The sequence below is a fragment of the chloroplast genome of Nicotiana tomentosiformis, assembly GCF_000390325.3.
Source record: "Nicotiana tomentosiformis chloroplast, complete genome".
NCBI lineage: Eukaryota > Viridiplantae > Streptophyta > Magnoliopsida > Solanales > Solanaceae > Nicotiana > Nicotiana tomentosiformis.
Window position 1 is genome coordinate 112501 of NC_007602.1, and position 17500 is coordinate 130000.

The 17500-nt window shown below is 32.0% G+C and overlaps 12 protein-coding genes and 2 non-coding genes, besides 2 other annotated features; 4 read left to right on the forward strand and 10 right to left on the reverse strand. All coding sequences in view use genetic code 11, as the record gives it.

Moving 5' to 3' along the window:
• ndhF (NADH dehydrogenase subunit 5) overlaps positions 1 to 1576 on the reverse strand; it is a 2223-nt gene extending 647 nt beyond the window's left edge. Inside the window, exon 1 of the mRNA in view lies at positions 1 to 1576. This exon is cut by the window's left edge and continues 647 nt beyond it. Coding sequence (YP_398920.1) covers positions 1 to 1576 — 1576 coding nt within the window.
• Positions 1 to 17500: part of a sequence feature (SSC,small single-copy region) that runs on past both edges of the window.
• Positions 2340 to 2507, forward strand: rpl32 (ribosomal protein L32). Its single transcript has one exon. It carries the CDS (start codon positions 2340 to 2342, stop codon positions 2505 to 2507), a length of 168 nt encoding a protein of 55 aa, YP_398921.1.
• On the forward strand, positions 2557 to 2771 carry sprA. The gene has a single exon. It is a non-coding gene; the product is annotated as a small plastid RNA (transcript).
• Positions 3420 to 3499, forward strand: trnL. Its single transcript has one exon. It is a non-coding gene; the product is annotated as a tRNA-Leu (tRNA).
• On the forward strand, positions 3603 to 4544 carry ccsA (cytochrome c biogenesis protein). Its single transcript has one exon. It carries the CDS (start codon positions 3603 to 3605, stop codon positions 4542 to 4544), a length of 942 nt encoding a protein of 313 aa, YP_398922.1.
• ndhD (NADH dehydrogenase subunit 4) lies at positions 4781 to 6283 on the reverse strand. The gene is given in 1 exon segment: positions 4781 to 6283. A coding segment is annotated over 1 exon segment (1503 nt).
• Position 6282, forward strand: a sequence feature (C-to-U editing on mRNA).
• On the reverse strand, positions 6402 to 6647 carry psaC (photosystem I subunit VII). Its single transcript has one exon. The coding sequence runs from the start codon at positions 6645 to 6647 to the stop codon at positions 6402 to 6404; it is 246 nt and encodes an 81-aa protein (YP_398924.1).
• ndhE (NADH dehydrogenase subunit 4L) lies at positions 6907 to 7212 on the reverse strand. The gene has a single exon. The coding sequence runs from the start codon at positions 7210 to 7212 to the stop codon at positions 6907 to 6909; it is 306 nt and encodes a 101-aa protein (YP_398925.1).
• Positions 7440 to 7970, reverse strand: ndhG (NADH dehydrogenase subunit 6). Its single transcript has one exon. The coding sequence runs from the start codon at positions 7968 to 7970 to the stop codon at positions 7440 to 7442; it is 531 nt and encodes a 176-aa protein (YP_398926.1).
• ndhI (NADH dehydrogenase subunit I) lies at positions 8373 to 8876 on the reverse strand. The gene has a single exon. The coding sequence runs from the start codon at positions 8874 to 8876 to the stop codon at positions 8373 to 8375; it is 504 nt and encodes a 167-aa protein (YP_398927.1).
• On the reverse strand, positions 8961 to 11201 carry ndhA (NADH dehydrogenase subunit 1). One transcript has 2 exons: positions 10649 to 11201; positions 8961 to 9499 (listed from the first exon to the last, which is right to left on the reverse strand). Exons 1-2 carry the CDS (start codon positions 11199 to 11201, stop codon positions 8961 to 8963), a joined length of 1092 nt encoding a protein of 363 aa, YP_398928.1.
• On the reverse strand, positions 11203 to 12384 carry ndhH (NADH dehydrogenase subunit 7). Its single transcript has one exon. The coding sequence runs from the start codon at positions 12382 to 12384 to the stop codon at positions 11203 to 11205; it is 1182 nt and encodes a 393-aa protein (YP_398929.1).
• On the reverse strand, positions 12496 to 12759 carry rps15 (ribosomal protein S15). The gene has a single exon. It carries the CDS (start codon positions 12757 to 12759, stop codon positions 12496 to 12498), a length of 264 nt encoding a protein of 87 aa, YP_398930.1.
• ycf1 overlaps positions 13146 to 17500 on the reverse strand; it is a 5679-nt gene continuing 1324 nt past the window's right edge. Inside the window, exon 1 of the mRNA in view lies at positions 13146 to 17500. This exon is cut by the window's right edge and continues 1324 nt beyond it. Within this exon, the coding sequence (YP_398931.1) occupies positions 13146 to 17500 (4355 nt within the window).

Consider the following 17500-nt stretch of genomic DNA (forward strand, 5'->3'; position numbering starts at 1 on the left):
AATGAGCAATAGTCATAAAAGGTCGTGTCATCTTTCTTCCATTTTTATCAAGTGGATATTTAGTTTTTGAAAAAAAATAAGTACTTTCATTATTATTCATTGTTAATAAACAAGAGTTTTTCTTAACTCCGTTTTTACCCCATAGAGATATTGAATAGAAGGGGGTTTTTTGTTTCCCACCATAATTTTTAAAATGAACGTTTAAATGCCCTTCAAAAGTAAGTAAATAGATCCGAAACATATAAAATGCGGTTAATCCTGCCGTGGCCCAAGCTATTATTGCGAAAATTGGCGAATACAACCAACTATCATTAAGAATTTCATCTTTGGACCAAAAACAAGCAAGGGGTGGAATACCACAAAGAGAAAGTGTACCTAATAAAAATGTGATTTTGGTAATTGGTACATGTTTTCTTAAACCTCCCATAAGACCCATATTCTGGCTTTTAGCTGGAGAATATCCAACAATAGTTTCCATTGAATGAATAATGGATCCGGATCCTAAAAATAATAATGCTTTGGAATAAGCATGAGTAATCAAATGAAATAAAGCGCTTCGATAAGACCCCATACCTAGAGCTAACATCATATAACCCAATTGAGACATTGTGGAATAGGCTAAACCTCTCTTAATGTCTTTTTGAGCAAGAGCTAAAGTAGCTCCTAATAATACTGTTATTATTCCTATAACCGAGATCAAATACATTATGTAAGGTATAACTCTGAAAAGAGGAAGAAGCCGAGCTACAAGAAAAATTCCCGCCGCTACCATAGTAGCAGCATGTATAAGAGCCGAAATGGGAGTAGGCCCCTCCATGGCATCAGGTAACCATACATGAAGTGGGAATTGGGCGGATTTAGCAACTGCACCGGCAAATAAGAGAACAGCACATAAAGTAACAAATAAAAAATCGACTTCATTATTATAAATCAAGTTATTGAATATTTCGAAAAAATTCCTAAATTCGAAACTCCCTGTTATCCAATAAAAACCTAAAATTCCTAATAATAAACCAAAATCCCCTACACGATTAGTTACAAACGCTTTTTGACAAGCATTTGCCGCAACAGGCCGTGTAAACCAAAATCCTATTAATAGATAGGAACACAGCCCAACCAATTCCCAAAAAATATAAATTTGTATCAAATTCGAACTAGTAACTAATCCCAACATGGAAGTACTGAAAAAACTCATATAAGCAAAAAATCTCAAATAGCCTTGATCATGAGCCATATAATTATCACTATAAATAAGAACCATAATTCCAACAGTAGTGATTAATATTGACATAATAGAAGTAAGTGGGTCGATCAAGTATCCGAACTCTAAAGAAAAATCATTATTGATGATCCAAGACCATACATATTGATAAAAAGAACGGCTATTTATTTGCTGAATAGACAGGTAGATTGAAAAAACCATGACTATGCTTAACAATAAAACACTCTGAAAAGCCCACATACGGCGAAAACTTTTTGTTGCCGTTGGAAAAAGAATAAGTCCCGCTCCTATTAACATAGGGACTGGAAGTGGAATGAAAGGTATGATCCACGCATATTCATATGTCTGTTCCATAAAAAAGTTTTGAATTCTTAATTAATTGTTTCCGATTCACCGGATCTTACCTCTTTTGAAAGGAGTCAATAAAAAGTCAAAATATGGACTAACTTAAACTAATTTAAAACTTAAATCGAATTTTCTATTCTTACTTATTCTGAGTCTTTGCTAAATACTTCAACTATTGAAATCAAGAAGTTACAATTGGTCAAATGATATGAAAGGGATTAATTACTAGTCTCTTTTGAAATAGGCCTATTTTTCTCCAAGTTTGACCAGTGAATCGAACGGGGATTCAAGTTTTTCATTTCATGAAGTAAAAATGCGGTTCTTATCTTTAAACCTTTCGAGATATTTTATTGCATGTAAATGAAATGTGGAACCATAAATAGAAATCGAGTATTTTTTGGATTCTTTATTTTTTTTATTTTTATTAAGTTCAACTAATTTCCTTTCTACAGAACAGCCGATTAGCAAATTCTATAGGTATATATTTTATGAATAAAAAATAATGTGAAATAAAGATACCAGTCAATAGAGAACTTTTTTTTTATAATTATGAATGTTTTATGGAATAGAAAAACTTGAAAAACGCATATTGACCTTCTTTTTTTATTTCCAGTATTATGCAATTTTCACACATCTTTTGCCTATCTCGATAATGTTTTATTTTAGGATGACACTATTAGCTCGAAAATAAATAGTAGTAAAAAGAATTCGTTTTGAACAATAGATGTCTTTCACATCCAGCTATAACAATGAGTAATTTTTTAATTTCTAAATGGCAGTTCCAAAAAAACGCACTTCGACATCAAAAAAGCGTATTCATAAAAATATTTGGAAAAGGAAGGGATATTCGATAGCATTAAAGGCTTTTTCGTTAGCGAAATCTCTTTCTACCGGGAATTCAAAAAGTTTTTTTGTACGCCAAACAAAAATAAATAAGTAATAAAACGTTAAAATAATTTGAATCAACTTGAAAAAAGAATTCAATTATTATCTAATTGAATAATTTAACGATTTCCCTTTCATATTTGATATTGATTAGCTCACCAATCAATACGTAATGGAACTCGCTTCGCTTTTCTGATTGATAGATAAAATAATAGAATTAGGAAATCCTCTATTTACTGAATAATAACTTTTTTGTTGACAAAAAAATAAACATCATTTCTATTCCAAGGTGGGGAGTTTCATTTTCCCCATCGACCTATTTTCAGAATTCAATTAAAAAAAATTCTATATTTCCATTCTATTTCCATATCTATAGAAGAACGTATATAAAAATCTTTAGTGAAATTAGTGAAAGTTAAGAACTCATTGAAACTAATTGATTCTATTTTAAAACCTTTTTGTTTTGTCTAACTTTCTAACTCTTTATTTTCTCTGAATTATTATATAGATCCCCATGTATATCTTGCCCTTAACCCAATAGAGAAAATTACTTAATGAAATTCTGTATGACTGGTTGTCAATTTTGAGCGATGCAAAATAAGTTCTTTTCTTTCTATTTTGTCTTCAAAATCCATTTTTTGTTTTAGATTTCTGAAATAAAATAAATAGGAAATAGCTGATTAAACAATGAAAACCAAAACTTTTTGAACTCTATTCCTTAATTGAGTATAGAATGGTTTAGTTACAAGAGTTCAATTCGAGGAAAGCATAAAATATAGGAAAGTCCCAGGTTAAATAAAAAAAACTAAGACTCTAAACTCAAATCTAAAATAATGAACCTTCAACTTCAAATTCCTATTTGAACAACCTTTTATTGTTATTGATCCATTTGAATCATTACTAAACTAAAATAGCTTCCTCAATCTCGACGATTGCTTATTCATAGGCTATTATGAGTTCAAGACAGGCCGCTATGGTGAAATTGGTAGACACGCTGCTCTTAGGAAGCAGTGCTAATGCATCTCGGTTCGAGTCCGAGTGGCGGCATACCGTCTTCTAAAAAGGATAAATAGATCTTATAATGAATTCAATTTCCGATTTCCTTTTTAGAATTATGTAATTAAGGGACTCTTCTTTTTTAAGATTTTTTATGATATTTTCAACCTTAGAGCATATATTAACTCACATTTCCTTTTCGATCGTTTCAATTGTAATTACAATTCATTTGATAACCCTTTTAGTCGATGAAATCGTAAAACTATACGATTCATCAGAAAAGGGCATAATAGTTACCTTTTTCTGTATAACAGGATTATTAGTTACTCGTTGGATTTCTTCGGGACATTTCCCACTAAGCGATTTATATGAATCATTAATTTTCCTTTCATGGAGTTTCTCCCTTATTCATATAATTCCGTATTTCAAAAAAAATGTTTTAATTTTAAGTAAAATAATTGGCCCTAGTGCTATTTTTACCCAAGGCTTTGCTACGTCAGGTATTTTAACTGAAATACACCAATCTGTAATATTAGTACCTGCTCTTCAATCCGAGTGGTTAATAATGCACGTAAGTATGATGATATTGGGCTATGCAGCCCTTTTATGTGGATCATTATTATCAGTAGCACTTCTAGTGATTACATTTCGAAAAAACAGACAGCTTTTTTATAAGAGCAATGGTTTTTTAAACGAGTCATTTTTCTTGGGTGAAAATGTTTTACAAAATACTTATTTTTTTTCTGCTAAAAATTATTACAGGTCCCAATTGATTCAACAATTGGATTATTGGAGTTATCGGGTTATTAGTTTAGGATTTACTTTTTTAACCATAGGAATCCTTTCGGGAGCGGTATGGGCTAATGAAGCGTGGGGGTCGTATTGGAATTGGGACCCAAAAGAAACTTGGGCATTTATTACTTGGATTGTATTTGCAATTTATTTACATACTCGAACAAATAGAAATTTGCGGGGTGCAAATTCTGCAATTGTAGCGTCTATAGGCTTTCTTATAATTTGGATATGCTATTTTGGGGTCAATCTATTAGGAATAGGGTTACATAGTTATGGTTCTTTTCCATCAACATTTAATTGAATTCAAGACAAGTTATTACAAATACAAGAGCGGGCGGCGCATTGTATGAACCAGCGTGCGGACCGTGTGAATCATCAATACAATATTTGATTCACACGGTTTTCTACCATATGTAGTTCAATTTCATTGTTTTTACTTAACTTAAGAGTTAAGAGAAGAAAAAAAGTCTTCTTTTTTTCATTGTCCAAGAATGTTTTTCAAAACAAACATAGGTTTTTTTATTTCAGTCATCCAAATTATCTATAAAAAAAATTAGATAGAATAACTTCGACCTTGTCAACTGCTAATGAAAGAACGAAATCTGGGTATATACCAATACCTATTACGGGTAAAAAGATGGAGATCGAAAGAAATAACTCTCGCGGTCCAGAATCAAAAAAAGAATCCTTCGGGGCATTAAATAGCTTGTATCCATAGAACATCTGGCGTGACATAGATAATGAATAAATAGGAGTTAATATCATTCCAATTGCCATTACAAAAGTAATTAGTATTTTTGGAATTAAAAGATATTTTTGGCCGGTAATTATTCCAAAAAATACTATCAATTCGGCAACAAAACCACTCATACCTGGTAATGCAAGGGAAGCCATCGAAAAGCTACTGAACATCGTGAACATTTTTGGCATTGGACTAGCTATTCCGCCCATTTCGTCAAGATAAACAAGGCGGATTCTATCATAAGTCGTTCCCGCTAAGAAAAAAAGTGCAGCACCAATAAATCCATGAGATATTATTTGTAAAAGGGCTCCATTTAGTCCCGTATCGGTTAGAGAACTAATTCCTATAATTATGAAACCCATATGAGAGACAGAGGAATAGGCTATTCTTTTTTTTAAATTCCGTTGGCCAAGAGATGTTGAAGCTGCATAGATTATTTGTATTGTACCTATTATCATCAACCAAGGAGAAAATATAGAATGGGCATGAGGTAATAATTCCATATTGATTCGAATTAATCCATACGCTCCCATTTTTAATAAGATTCCGGCTAGAAGCATACAAGTACTGTAATGTGCTTCTCCATGGGTATCTGGTAACCATGTGTGTAGGGGGATAATGGGCGATTTGACAGCAAAAGCAATAAAAAATCCAATATAGAATATTATTTCTAAAACCACAGGATATGACTGATTAACTGATGTTTCAAAATTTAATGTTGGTTCATTAGAACCATATAAAGCAACACCCAAAACTCCCATTAAGAGAAAAACAGAACCCCCCGCCGTGTACAAAATAAATTTTGTAGCTGAGTACAGACGTTTCTTTCCTCCCCACATGCATAGAAGTAGATAAACAGGAATTAATTCTAACTCCCACATGATGAAAAAAAGTAAAAGGTCCCGAGACGAAAATGATCCAATTTGACCACTGTACATTGCTAACATGAGAAAATGGAATAATCGAGAATCTCGAGTAATTGGCCAAGCCGCTAAAGTAGCTAAAGTAGTGATAAATCCTGTTAATAAAATGGGTCCTATAGAAAGTCCATCTATTCCTAATCTCCAATGGAAATCAAAAAAATTGATCCATTTATAATCCTCCACTAGTTGGATTAATGGATCATCCGATTGGAAATGATAACAAAATGCATAAGTTGTTAGAAGGAGTTCTAAAATACATATACATATGGTATACCACCTAATTACCCTATTTCCTTTATGGGGAAGAAAGAAAATTAAGGAACCCGCAAATATTGGAAAAACTACAATTATTGTTAACCAAGGAAAATAATTCGTAGTAAAGACAAGATACACTTGGACCATAAAAACCCGTGCTCAAAATAGTTTGATTTTCGAGCACAGGTTTGTCGGTAAAAAAAATTAAATGGATTCAAGTAGAGTTTTCTCGAACGTATCAATAAGCTAGACCCATACTGCGAGTTGTTTCATGCCATAAATAAACTCGGACACTCAAGAAATCTGTTGGACAGGCGGATTCACATCTCTTACAACCAACACAGTCCTCTGTTCGTGGAGCAGAAGCAATTTGTTTAGCCTTACAACCGTCCCAAGGTATCATTTCTAAAACATCGGTGGGGCAGGCTCGGACACATTGAGTACATCCTATACACGTATCATAAATCTTTACTGAATGTGACATTGGGTCTATACGTTTTTGAATGTTATAAATTTTCGATCTAGTAAACTTAGAAACGAATCATATAATCATATATTTATATACCAGATGAATCGATGAGTTATCATAATTTTCTAATCAACCCCTTCTGGATTGGTTTATGAGATATGAGAGAGGGCCAAAATACTTTGATTTCTTATGTTTTGCAAACAAGATCACACCTTACGTAGCAAACATGCTAATTAAAATCGATTTATCAATATTAGAATCTAGATGATTAATACTAATTATTCAACAAATTTGATTGGTTGATACGAGTTGATTTTCTGTTACGGTAAATTGATGAAACAATAGCCAGTCCAATGGCTGCTTCAGCGGCTGCAATAGCTATAACAAAAATTGAGAAAATGTCTCCTTTTAATTGACGATTATCAAAAAAATCAGAAAATGTTACAAAATTTATATTAACCGCATTCAATATAAGTTCAAGACACATAAGGGCTCTAACCATATTTCGACTTGTGATCAATCCATAGATCCCGATAGAAAATAAATAGGCACTCAAAACAAGTACATGTTCGAGAATCATTAAACAACTCCTTATCAATCTCGACTCCTTTCAATATGAACAACAATTCAACCGATTTATTTAATTGACTAGTATATAACAAGTATGGAACAAAGAAATATATTGGTACTAGATTGACCTAAAGTCTTTCTATTTATACAACAGGAATTCAAATAGAATTGAAGGAAAATTAATGTGATAAGACAGAACAAAATTTTATTTGAATTCCAAGTTTTAATAGAAATTTTTTATTGACGAGCTACAGCAATTGCACCTATTAAAGCAACTAAAAGGATTATTGAAATCAGTTCAAATGGAAGAAAAAAATCTGTTGATAAATGAATTCCAATTTGTTGACTATTACTTATAAAATCTTGCTCTATAATCTGGTTTGATCTTGTAGTCCAAATAATCCCGTACCATGACGTATCTGAAATAGTAGTAATTAGTGAAATAAAAAGACTTATACAAACCATCGAAGTAATTCCATCTCCTACGGTCCAAAGATGAAAATCTTTGTAATATTCTGAACCATTCATGAACATCACAGCAAAAATGATTAAAACATTTATAGCTCCTACGTAAATAAGTAGCTGCGCAGCAGCTACAAAATAGGAGTTAGATAGAATATAGAATAACGATGTACAAACAAGAACCAATCCCAAGGAAAAGGCAGAATAAATTGGATTGGGAAGTAATACCACTCCTAGACCCCCTAATATAAGACCCGATCCTAGAAAGACTAAAAGAAAATCATGTATTGGTTCAGATAAATCCATTTTTTATAAAAAATCAAAAACGAAGAATTTCATGACTTTATTGACCTGACCAGGAAAAAAGAAGTTTTTCACTTTTTTATGATACTTCTTAATTGTTAATTGAATGAAATTGTAATGGGTATGAATTGACGTAGATGCTTTTATTTTATTGGACCACTATCAATTCTTTATTCGTCGAACGAGTAGTTTAAGCCTATCGATTTTTGATATCATTTATCTACTTTGAAACCATTACTATTATTATAACTATAATATAGAAATCCGTTTTGTTTTCCAATCTAAATTAAGTTAGGAGTCTCATTAACCAACCACTAGTTTGAATTGACCAAGCAAAAATATCATTCTTTTAGATCCGAACTAAGCCTTCGTAATTCGGAATTTTTTTTTTTTCGAATTTAGGGTTTATTCATTTTTTATTTGAGGTAAATTCGAAATTGTTCGAATTGTGTAATCATTAATTACTGACATTGGTAAGCGACCCAAAGCGATTTGATTATAATTCAATTCATGACGATCATAAGTAGAAAGTTCATATTCTTCGGTCATTGATAAACAATTTGTTGGACAATACTCAACGCAATTACCACAAAATATACAGATTCCAAAATCAATACTGTAATTAAGCAATCGTTTTTTTCGAATATCAGTTTCCAACTTCCAATCAACAACGGGTAAATCTATAGGACATACACGCACACATACTTCACAAGCAATGCATTTATCAAATTCAAAGTGGATTCGGCCTCGGAAACGTTCCGATGTGATCAATTTTTCGTAGGGGTATTGAATAGTTACAGGTAAACGATTTGCGTGGGACAGGGTAATCATGAAACCTTGGCCGATGTATCTGGCGGCTCGTATTGTTTGTTGACCATAATTTATGAATTCAGTTATCATAGGGAGCATATTTAGAATATCTATAAAAAAGATTTTATGCTTGTTTCTTTCTCTTGTTTGAGACAAGTCGTGAATCTAGAATATTGTAGTCTTTTACAGTGAAAGAAGTTGGGACGAAGTTGTCAATAATAGATTACCTAGAGAAATAGGTAAAAGAAATTTCCACCCAAGATTTAATAGTTGGTCCATTCTCAGCCTCGGTAAAGTCCATCTTGTTGCAATAGGAATGAACAAAAACAAATAAGTTTTGGCTAATGTGATAAAGATACCAATTAGTGTGCCAAAGACTTTACCCTTTTTATTTATGCCAAATAGCTCAGGAACAAATATGTACGGAATAGAAAGATTCCAACCTCCCAAGTAAAGAACTGTTACAAATAATGAAGAAACTAGTAGATTCAGATATGAAGCAATGTAAAATAAACCAAATTTGATACCTGAATATTCGGTTTGATACCCTGCTACTAATTCTTCTTCTGCTTCTGGTAAATCAAAAGGTAATCTTTCACACTCGGCTAGAGAAGAAATTAGAAAAACGATAAACCCGATGGGTTGACGCCACAAATTCCACCCCCAAAAACCATATTTTGACTGCGCTTCCACTATATCAACTGTACTTGAACTGTTAGATAATCATAGTCGATGATAACATCACTATGCCCATCGCTATTACAGAACCGTACGTGAGATTTTCACCTCATACGGCTCCTCAGAGGTCACAAATAAATCTAAGGACCCCTTCCTATTCTTTATCTTGATATGTTTGTCAGATAGAGTCAAAATCTATCCTAAGGTCCCAAATTAGACCAATGGAATTCTGTCTGCTATATTTAAAACTAATAAATACGGGCTTCTGAATTGATCTCATCTTTTAAGAATTTTCATTTTTCTTTGTTGATTAATAACCTTATCATTAAATAAAATGCGCTTTATAGCAATATCACATATACATTTCAACCTCGAATTTTCAATTACGAAAAAAATTATAGAGTCCATTAGTTCATGAATCATGACAAAAAATTTCTCTCTCGAAATAGAAATCAAAATGGAATTATAGGAAAAAAAGAATAAAAAAAAAAAAAAAGAAAAAAGTAAGAAAAAAAAGACATCCCCCCTTTTTGCTTTTGCAATTAGATTCTTTTCTTTCTATTTCTATTTTATTTCATTCCTATTCTCCTTTCTCAGAAAAAGGGCCTTTAACCAAAGTAAAAGATTACTTCGTTCTTGATAGTTATTTACTTACTCAGTGAATAGGAACATACTCTGGATCAGAATCATGGGGAGTACTTCTTGATCATTTCTACGAACGTAAAGCCCCAATTCGAATTCTTTTTATGTACAGAAATATCCTCTTGGATAACTTACATAATCTCAATTACTAATCCTTTGTGTATCTTGGTCTTCCTAACCATCCACTCATTTTTGCTTTCAACCTCCCGTTGTGGAAATCCATCTATGGTAATAGACAGTAAAAACTTCATACAGTTGATCTTTTGAACCCGCTTCAAGCTATCATGACAATTCACCAATCTTGGGGTAAACAATCTCTATTGCTTATGTTTACTTTTTTCACCATTTGATTCTTGTACATAGGAAATGAGACTCAACCTTTTTACTGCAAATTTAGAAGCCGTTTTCTTTCACTCATATAACTATCTGGTTTAGTTCATCAACCCAAATGCTGAATAAAAATGAAAATATATATATTCAATCAAATCTTTTTACCTTTGTTTCTAGAAAGAAAAGAATTTGGAGAAATTTTAGGTTTCACCGAATCACACGTAGAGATATTGATAACACACATAGAGCTAATGGTATTTCATAACTAATTGATTGAGCAGCTGCTCGTAGACCACCTAAAAAGGAATATTTATTATTTGATCCATATCCCGACATAAGAAGTCCAACGGGAGCAATACTTGAAATGGCAATCCAGAAAAAAACACCAATACTAAGATCGGCTAGAACAAGGTGATCACCAAAAGGAATTACTGAATAACTTAGAAAGATGGATATTACTGCTATGGATGGTCCGATACTGAATAAACGAGTATCTCCTGTAGATGGAATAAGGTTCTCTTTCAAAAGTAGTTTTGTCCCATCTGCTAGAGCTTGAAGAATTCCTAAAGGGCCAGCATATTCAGGTCCGATACGTTGTTGTATTCCTGCAGATATTTCTCTTTCTAACCAAACAATTACTAGTACACCTATTGTGATTCCTAATACAAGAGTAAAAATAGGGAAAAGCATCCATATGATCCCATAGACTTCTTTTAAGGATTCCAATTTGGAAAAAGAATTGATAGTTTCTATTTCTGTTGTATCAATTATCATTTCAACGATCAACTTCTCCCATAATGATATCTATGCTACCCAGTATTGTCATAATATCAGCCAATTTCATTCTTTTAACTAACTGAGGAAGAATTTGCAAATTGATAAAACCTGGTGGGCGAATTTTCCATCTCCAAGGAAAAACGCTCTGATCTCCTATGAGAAAAATTCCCAATTCTCCTTTTGGGGCTTCAACTCTCACATAAAGTTCTTGTTTCGACAATTCAAAGGTTGGGGAAGGTTTTTTACTAATAAACCGATATTCAAAAGCATTCCATTCAGGATCTTTTAATCTGTCAAAACGTCGGATTTCTAAATTTTCGTAAGGCCCTCCTGGAATTCCTTCCAGAGCCTGTTGAATAATCTTTATGGATTCTGTCATTTCACTGATTCGTACTAAATAACGAGCTAATGAATCCCCTTCTCGTTGCCATTGAACCTGCCAATCAAATTCGTCGTAAGACTCATAATGATCAACTTTACGAAGATCCCATTCTATTCCGGAAGCTCGTAGCATTGGTCCCGATAAACCCCAATTTAATGCTTCGTCTCCCCCAATAATGCCTACGCCTTCAACTCGTTCTAAAAAAAGAGGATTCCGGGTAATAAGTTTTTGATACTCAGCAACCCCTGTTAAAAAATAATCGCAAAAATCCAAACATTTATTTATCCAGCCATAGGGTAGATCAGCAGCCACTCCCCCGATACGAAAAAAATTATGCATCATTCGCATACCGGTGGCAGCTTCGAAGAGGTCATATATCAATTCTCTTTCTCGAAAAATATAGAAGAAAGGGGTCTGCGCACCAATATCCGCCATAAAAGGGCCTAGCCATAACAAATGAGAAGCTATCCGACTCAATTCCAACATAATGACTCTGATATAGCTAGCCCTTTTAGGTACTTGAATATTGCCTAATTGTTCGGGTCCATTTATGGTTATTGCTTCTGTGAACATAGTAGCTAAATAATCCCAACGTGTTACATAAGGCAAATATTGTATAATTGTTCGGTTTTCCGCAATTTTCTCCATCCCTCTATGTAAATAACCCAATATTGGTTCGCAGTCGACAACATCTTCACCATCTAGAGTAACGATGAGTCGAAGAACACCGTGCATTGATGGGTGCTGAGGCCCCATATTGACTATCATGAGGTCTTTTCTTGTAGTTGGTGCAGTCATAAGTTTTTTACCGATTCATTCTTCCATGAATTGCTGAAAGTGAAAAGAAGTTCATCAAAATTTAATCGAAACATATAAGTGAAAATGAAATGACTCTTCAAATAAATCAAATTAACGAGTTTTTGTCTCTCGAATGTCCAACTGGTTAATTAATTCTTTATAACGTACTCTATTTTTTTTTGACAAATAAGCTAGCAGTCGTTGACGTTTTCCCAAAATTTTCTTCAAACCTCTCTGAGATAAATAGTCTTTTTTGTGCAATTCTAAATGTGAAGTGAGTCTCCGTATCTTATTGGTGAAATTGAATACTTGAAATTCAACAGATCCTCTCTTTTCTTCTTGAGAAATAACTGAAATGACAGAATTTTTTACCATAAAAGAATTTCCCCTTTCTTTATTTTACAGATATGGATTTTATCGATCAGTAATAATAATGCCAGTAATTTGAACGTGGTATATAGACTTAATTTCTTTATGAACTCCTAATTTTATCAATTCCAATAAATTAATCAAATTCAAAAATTGATTCAGATAGGAATCCAAAAAGATGGTAGGTACGTTTTTTTCATTCCCAAAAGCGACTAATTTAAACCTAAAATCCTAAAATGAAGAAGATTCTGTTGATTCATTTCTAAATCTAATCGATACCTTATTGATTTAGTATCGTCTACTCGAATTAGATTTGAATGAGATGTAAGACAAAGCATGTGTGCATTTGTTTGCTTTCAGATACTCTATACGAGACAGGGTATATAGTACTATCAATTTATTTTCAATCGTGGATACATATGTATCCTTAAGATACTGAAACGACTACCATTATTGGTATCAAACCAATAACGATTCATACAAGCTAAATCTTCTAATCGATAATTAGGCCAAAGAAAGAACTTCAATTTAATTAATTCATTTTTCTCTTTATAAAGAGGTTTCCTTTCATCCAAAAATTGACTCCAGTTTTTTACATTGTTTTCGTTGCAAAATACTGAATTTCTATCGACGCCATTCCAATTCAAAGAATTAAAAAAACTTCGAATTCTCAATTCTCTACGACGTCTAGACCATAAAATATTTTCAGGAACAAGCAAATCAAAATGATTTTTGTCTGTATTTATTCTTTGAGTTTGAGGTTGCAGAATGAATTCATCAAAATTCTTTTTATCAACATATCTTTGTTCTGGGTATCTTTGATTAGTTTGGTGTTTACTTTTATGAACCAATGAAATACCTATGGTTTGATACATAATAAATTGTCCATTATTTTTTACAGACAACCGAATAGGTTCGATAATCAATATCCCCTTCTTCATCAATTCTGTAAGAGTTAAATTCTTCTGAATCAGCATTATATCCAAACTCATTTCTCTCCTTTGAATTGACGATATAGCAATTTTGCTTGGATTTATCAGTCGAAGCAGGAGACAATATACCTTGATATTCTCGATCATTCTTTGATTCAAAGCATCGTTCCATCTCAATTGAAAAAGCAAATAACGTTTCAAGAACAAATCTAGTTCTGCTTCCGTGTTGCTTTTGTATTGTTTTTTCTTTTTACCCTTCTTTGTGTCTGATTCCGTGTAATCTTTTTTAAGAGCGTTTTGGTGTTTTGAGAGAACAGGGCCCAGATTTCCTTTGTTTTCTATATCTGATCCACGCTCTTTTTCTCCTTGACTTGCGGGTTCTTTTTCTTCTTGAATTCGATTCTTTATTTTTTTATTTGATCGTAGAAAAAAGTTTTGTTTTTTGTTTTTATTTTGACTAACATTTTCATTTGTATTCAAATTTAAAAGAAGTAATTTGCTTGGTATAATCCACGGTTTTATTTTATATACATTATAAAATGGTACAAATTCTGGGAAGAGCCAAAATTCCAGATTCAATATGGGACGATTTAATATTTTTTCATTCATTCCCATCCAATCAAAAAAGTCGTTTTTCGAATTTTTTTGATTGTTTTCTGGATTTTGATGAATCGTAAGATAAAAAAGGCCTTTTTTCTCAATTTTATCAATTATTTGATAATTATTAATACCAATTTTAGTATTTGGATTACTGTTGGTATCGCTCTTAACCCAGGCCTCAATATCTTCTTTTTGTCTAAGAGAAAAATGGATAATTTTCCAATCAAAATATTTTCTATCGAGATTTCTTTCTATATATAGAATATTGCCCTTTCTTAGATAATTATTGATATGAAGATTGCCGAGCATATAAAAAAGGTTGTGTTTGGACGTGTTGGAATTAGAAGAAATTTCGAGGTTCTTATTTACTTGAAAGGGTAATCTACAAATGAAAGAGTCATTTTTATTTTCATAATTAATCGATTTATATGCTAAAAGATCATATCTATAACATTTTTTAAAATTATCTTTTTGGTTTGATAATGAATAGAGTTCAGAATCATTTTCTTTTTTGTAATGAATTAATTGGTCTTTTTCATATGAATTCCATTTGTTTAAATTTCGATTTTGAGCCATACAACTTTGATTAACCCTATTTCGCCGTTTTTGTGGCATTAATCTAGACCATCTAATCTGAGATAAATCGTATTGATAATGCCGTCTTAACCAGTTTTTCCATTGATTGATTCTATAACTCTGAAGTTTCTTATGTTTTAATTCAGAATGAAATATTCCTAGTGTTCTAAAATAGTCCTTTAGTTTAGTTTTAAGGAAAAAAGACGTTCTGTTATATTGAAGAACAGATCTTAATTTAGACAAATTAATAACTTGGGTTTGTGATAATTTGTAAAATACATATGCTTGTGACAAGTAGGATAAATCAAAAAAAATATGTGAATTTTTCTTACTAATATTATAAAGTGACTTTTTTATAGTCGAAATAAAGTGAATTTTTTTTTGATTTATTTCATTCTTGGAAATGTATTTATCAATCAATTTGTTTGTTGATTCAAGAAAGAGTTGTGTATTAATTCTGGGAATATTAATGATAGATAAAAATAGATCGATGTATAATCTTTGAATGAAAAATTTTAGAAAATAGTGGAATTTCCATATTAATCGAGTATTTCTTCTTTTTAATATTTGGAAAATATTTTTTGGCGATTCGAATTTTTTAATATTATTTGTTTTATTAGGACTTTTATTAGGACTAATGTCTATTTCTGGAGTTACTTTCTTTTTCTCTTTTGTAATTCTTTCTATTTGATTTTTGATTGTACTTGTTCTATCAGTCAAATCCTTCATTTTGCTTTCTATCAGTGAAGAATTTGGCCAATTTCCAGATTCAATTTGACTAAATGGTTCGTTAATTATCTGATTACTAATTAGAGAATCTTTTTCTTTTTTCGTTTCATTCGATTCATCTATTTCTTTGAATCTAAATAATACAATTGGATTTACTTTTGAAAGTTCTTTTTTCATTTTTTTTATAAATAGACTACTTTTGATAAGCCATTTTTTGGTTTCTTTTGAAACTCTTCGAAATAATTTTATTTTTCCTTTTAAAACTTTTAGAGTTATAAAATATTTCTTTTTGAATTTTCCAATTTTTTTTTCGAGTTCCTTAAAAATGGGCTCAAAAAAGGAAGGGCGTTTTCGGGGAGAACCAAAGGGAAGTTCAGCTTCCATTCCCCAAACTGTTAAAAAACAAAAATCATCTTTTTGTTTTTTCTTTTTCATTAGCTCTCCACGGGAGGAGTACAGTTTAGATATATGCCAAGGTTTCAGACAAAAAGGAAATAATATTTTGATCTGAATGCCATCTTTCAACCAATTTTTTGGAAATTCTGTTTCTGATAATTGAACACCATTATAAGTACATTTAATATGCATTTCTCTATTCCATTCCTGTAAATCTTCAGACCATTCAGGAAGTTGCAAGAATAACATACGTCCGAGATTTTTGGCTATTATCAATGAAGGTAATACAATATATTTTCGAAGAATTGATTGAGTTATTAACATGTAACCTCTTATTATTTGCGCAAAAGGAATGGTATCCCAGGCTTCTGCTATCTCTATCCGTGCTTTTTCCTTTCTTTTGTTCTCCCCTTTTTTGTCCTTTTCCTTTTTCTCTTCTCTTTTTGTTTGTTCTTCTCTAGACTCTAGAATCTTGAATTCTCCTTCTTTACCTGACCAATTTCTAAAAATTGGTTTAATCAGTCCAGAGATATCAAAAGAAAAAAGAAGGGGGGGGGTTATTCTCTCAAGAAAGAGGGGGGAATGCACATTTGCTTGAAAGAGTTTCCAAATAACTGTTTTGCGCCTTTGAGCCCGCATAGAGCCTTTGATTATACCTCGCCGAAAATCTGGTTGTTGCGAATAGCGTATTAAAGCCACTTCCTTTGTTTGATCTTGATCTGCGGTATCAGTATCTTTGGTATTAGGATCGTTATTCTGGTTGTTGGCAGTAAAAATTACTACACGTTTGGCTTTTCTTGAACGAATTTGATGATCCAGTGGTACGCCCTCTTGATAGTCACCCGATTGTTGTTCCAATTCGGTAATTAATTTATGTGACCAGCGAGGTATTTTTTTACTGATTTCTTTTATTCCTATCAATTTTTTTTCAGATGTTGTCCCATTAGGATCAATTGCATTGAATACAAATTTTACAAATTTAGTTCTTTTTTCTGAATTCACTCTTCCCTGTTCTTGGTCTGAAAATAAAGAAAGGTCTTTCAAATTTAAACTCGATTTTGGTTCGTTATCAAATTCATTGATTAAAGTTAAGAACTCGTCAATTTCTGTTGATAATGGTTTTTTATCAACCGTATCCACTTTTTGTTCAAATTCTTGGTAATCAGTATTCGGAAGAAAGATAGTATGAATCCTATTTATTCTAACTCTCTCTTTCAAATTTTCTAGCGAAGTATTGTTTATGATTGAAGGTGAAAACTCTTTTTTGATTGTTCCTCGATATGGTCCATTTAACAAAGGATCATACATTTTAGGCACGTATTCTTTTTTAGTATCATCATTACACAATCTAGTCCTTGTTTCGAGTATATCGAGAGAAAAAGATTCCTTGTCTAGAACTTCAAGTCGATTTAAAAATTCCTTATTCAGATTAGTACTTTTTTCTTTGTTGGTAGAAATCCACTGATTGTCCAGTTCATTAGGGAGCCTTTTTTGGAGTGACAATAGGGGTATCC